This window comes from Bos taurus, chromosome 4, assembly GCF_002263795.3.
Source record: "Bos taurus isolate L1 Dominette 01449 registration number 42190680 breed Hereford chromosome 4, ARS-UCD2.0, whole genome shotgun sequence".
Taxonomy (NCBI): Eukaryota; Metazoa; Chordata; class Mammalia; order Artiodactyla; family Bovidae; genus Bos; species Bos taurus.
The window spans coordinates 107,476,916-107,481,024 of record NC_037331.1 but is presented as its reverse complement, the minus strand read 5'-3'; the positions used below and the strand labels follow the sequence as shown (position 1 = coordinate 107,481,024).

Below are 4,109 nucleotides of genomic sequence, written 5' to 3'. Positions count from 1 at the left end.
TTTTGTTCTTCTTACAGTTTTTAATCTCTCTGTGATATTTTCATTTCATTCATGTATCATTTTCTTCATTAGGTTGTCTATATGTTTTATAGATTATTCAATATTGTTAGGATGATGATTCTGGATTTTCGCCAGATGACTCATATCTACATTTCGTTAGGGATAGTTTCTTGAGATTTAGTTTGCTCCTTTAATTGGTCCATGTTTTCCCTGTTTCACTTTATATCTTGTGAAATTTAGCTGAGATGTGGGCATTTGGAAACACAGCTACTTCTCCCAGTCTATTGACTAACTTTGAGAAGTGAAAGATCTTCAGCAATAAGCTCTCCTAGAGACTCTGGGGACCCCCTAGCCTTGTCTGTGGATGCAACTTCTCTGAATTGGTTTATGTATATTCTCAGTTAAAGAGGTTTGTCCAATTTTTTTTTTCTGAAGCCTGTACCGACTTGCTGTACCTGGTATTTGCCTGACATGCTACAATCTCTTTATAGCTGTAAAAAGTTGGAAAGTTTGCGATGTTTCTCAGTGGCCCCTACAAGGAATCCAAATTGCCATTCCCATCAGTGCTCTGAAACAAGTGAGACAACAAACAAACCTTCAGGCCACTCTCCGAAAAGCTACAAAATAGTCTCCATTGTCCATTTTTCTTTTTCTCTCTTGAAGAAGAGATGGGAGTTGGGAATTTTCTCCTGATCCGCACACATGGTGGTAGAAAGAGGAGGTAGCTATGGGAGGTAAAGTGTCATCCATTTGCGTAAACACTTCACTTACTGTATCTCTTCTTGGCGTTGTGCTTGTCTGGAGTGCTGACACCTATTATCTGACTTCTGTTATTTTCACAAAGGAAATTTGGCCTATATATTCCCATCTCCATGGAGGAACAATGGCTTAGAGATTCGTATTTTGACATCATATCAATGTTCCTCTTGAGTAATTGTCATCATGAAATCATGCATCTTCTTGGGAAATTTTCTTGAGTTTTTTAAACCAGCAATCACATCTCACTGGGGGAAAAATGCACTGAACCAAAACTGAACCCTCCCTCACACTGTCCTCTTCTTCTGCAATACTCTGTGGAAGGCAGCCTTCACTTGAGCATTCCTTACACTATAGACAAGAGGGTTCAGCAATGGGTTGAAAAGACAGTAAAACAGGAAAAGGATTTTCTTCTGTTCCTCTCGGTGGCTACTCTCAGGGGCCAAGTACACCATCATGGCTATGCCAAAGTAGAACCCAACCACACAGAGGTGGGAGGAGCAGGTGGAGAAGGCTTTCTTGCGGCCCTCCTTTGACTGGATCTTTAGGATTGCCCAGAGGATGTGCACATAGGAGACCAGCATCAGGGCAAGAGGCCCAACTAAAATAAACACACCTTCAGCAAAGAGGAACATTTCATTGATCCAGATGTCACCACAGGTCACTTTGAGAACAGATTGAATCTCACAGAAGAAGTGGTTCACCTTCTGGGGCCCACAGAAGGGCAGCCTTAGAAACAGACTTACTTGTACTATGGCCAGGCACAATCCACACGACCAACAAGCGATGGCCAGGAACATGCACACCCTCCAGTTCATGATGACCGTGTACTGCAGGGGGTGGCAGATCGCCACAAACCTGTCATAGGACATCACCACCAAAATCAAACACTCCATAGAAGAAAAAATCAAATTAAAAATCATCTGCAACGTACATAAGACAAAGGAGATGTCTTTTTTGTGTTTCACTAGATTTGCCAGCAGATTGGGCAAATTGCTAGAAGCATAGGATATGTCAATGATGGCCAGATGAGACAGGAAGTAGTACATGGGGGTGTGCAGTCTAGGGTCGAGGCAGATGAGACCCAAGATCATGCCATTCGCCAGCAGGTTGAAGGTATATAACAGGGAGAAGATACCAAACAGGACCAATTCCATGTCTTCACTGAGCTGGAATCCTATCAGGATGAATTCTGCAATCCATGATTGATTGCCCTCCATTCCTAAAGATAGTCTGTCAAGGACTGTGCGATGGGAGTGTCACAGCTGGATAACAATGAAAATAGGAGTTATTTATCTGAAGGGAATGAAGAGGAAGCTGGTATGCTTGTCTATGCATAACTGATTTTTTTCCTTAAGTTTCTTCACCTTTTTGTTTTCTTTTTATTGTGAGGTAATCTCAAATTTCAGATAAGTATCATGGACTATAAACTATACTAGTATATAGATTTTACCAAGTTGCTTGTTCATGTTTGGCTTATCATTTATTTTTTCTGTGTGCACATAGTGCTAATTTTCTGGAGACCACATAAGACTAAAGTGAAACCATAGTCACATATTGGCAATTTACATCTAAACCCTTTGGAATTTTTTCTCTATAACATGGATACTTGCTAATGTATTCTCAGTATAACTACCAAAAACAGGAGATGTAACATTAAGATAATTCACTACTCTAAATACAGCATTTCCTGCCCTTGTAGCCTAAGGTTCAAATTCAACATCACATATACTAATCATTTCCTCTAATTTTAAATAGTTTGCACTTCTTGCCTTGACGGTGATATTTTTGAAGAGTATGAGTTCTTGTTTTGTGCTGTGTTTCTCAATGCATTTTCCCATTTATTGTCCATGTTCTAATTCAGATTAAACATTTTTTAGCACAAAAAAGTGTCCTTCTTAATGCCCTCCATTAATACACAGATAATGATAATTTGTCCCAGTAATGTTGATGTTGATGTGGATCATTGGCTAAGGTGGTGCCTCCACATTATTTCCATTATAAAGTTTTTAATCCATAAAATTTTAAGTACTTTCTTTCTTCTGGCTTAACAAACTATCCTATACTCATCTTGTACATTTCCCACTTCAGCTTGGAATCCATGATTTCACTCAAAATATGTCTTCTTGTATTGAAGAATCATTTAAAAATATCTGCTTATATTGGGTGTTTAATAATAATTTTTTTATCATCACTTTTGCCACATTTCTGATATCCCCATACAATAGGGATAAATACCATTTGGGACAGTATATAGATTGCTAAGTGGATAATGGATTCTTACTTTGACCTGTTTAATCTTAATACGTTTACTGACTTCTTTTGGAGAACAAAATCTATTTTACTAAATGAACATTACATCATAAAGAATGATCTCAATCTTATACAGTAGTTTTTTTGGCAATGTAGATTTAGTATTTCAAATCATATTAATTATATTGCTAATCATTTTTGATTTTCTTTGTTTTCAGGGAATTATAGTCTCCTGGAAATTTTAAACTTATAAATTAATGTTTCAATGAACTGGTTTACTTTGTGGGTAAAAAGGCATCTATGTCATATGAGATTCTAACACCAAGTTTTCTAAGTATCTTAGAGAAACATAAAAATTGGTAAAACATTAAAGAGAAAATACATATGTGAAATATATGTCCAAAGCTGAAGATTGTTAGTAATTTCTATAAACAGTTTTCCATTTTTCATTGTACCTATATTTTCACAAAATATATTTAAAATTCTATGAACAATACTGTGTATCTGCTTCTTTCATTTAGAATAACATGTACATTTTTTCATATCAATTATTTCTTTGCAATATACTTTAAACATCTGTACACTATTTTGTTGCATATAAACATTTTATTTAGTATATCATCTTCTAACTAGGTTGTTTGGATTATAATGTTACAGTGACTAAATTTTATATGTATTTTTTTATGTATATTTTCTTTTCTTATACTAATTTCCAGGACATGGAAATTCTTGGTCAAATCTATTCCTTCCTTCCTTCCCTTCCATGCTTCCTTTCATTCTTTCTTTCTTCCTACCTAGCTATTTATCTATCTTTCTGTTTACCTATCTAGTTTAAAATAGCCTAAATAAAATTTCTTCTTTCCAATAGAGTCATTAAAATAATAGCAACTCAGTAAATAAAGGATATGCTATTCTTTACTGGGGCAGCTCAGTAACTGAGCTAGGGAGCTTTAAAATATTCCTTTAGCCAGTGGATTGGCACTCATTCTATCCTATTTTGTGGTGGGACACATTTTCTATCAGATCAGTAATCTTGAGTCTAACAATTATGCATATTAGATGATAGTGTAGGAAATAGTAAGAAATAACTATATTGTAAA

The 4,109-nt window shown here is 35.9% G+C and overlaps 1 protein-coding gene across 1 annotated transcript; it reads right to left on the bottom strand.

The window, feature by feature from the left end:
* Positions 1–1,043: 1,043 nt before the first annotated feature.
* Positions 1,044–1,976, bottom strand: OR2A65 (olfactory receptor family 2 subfamily A member 65). The gene has a single exon (NM_001389950.1). It carries the CDS (start codon positions 1,974–1,976, stop codon positions 1,044–1,046), a length of 933 nt encoding a protein of 310 aa, NP_001376879.1.
* Between the last annotated feature and the right edge of the window lie 2,133 nt (positions 1,977–4,109).

What these genes read in the sequence shown, in the direction of transcription:
- OR2A65 (NM_001389950.1), bottom strand. Translation starts at nt 1,976, where the DNA reads ATGGAGGGCAATCAATCATGGATTGCAGAATTCATCCTGATAGGATTC.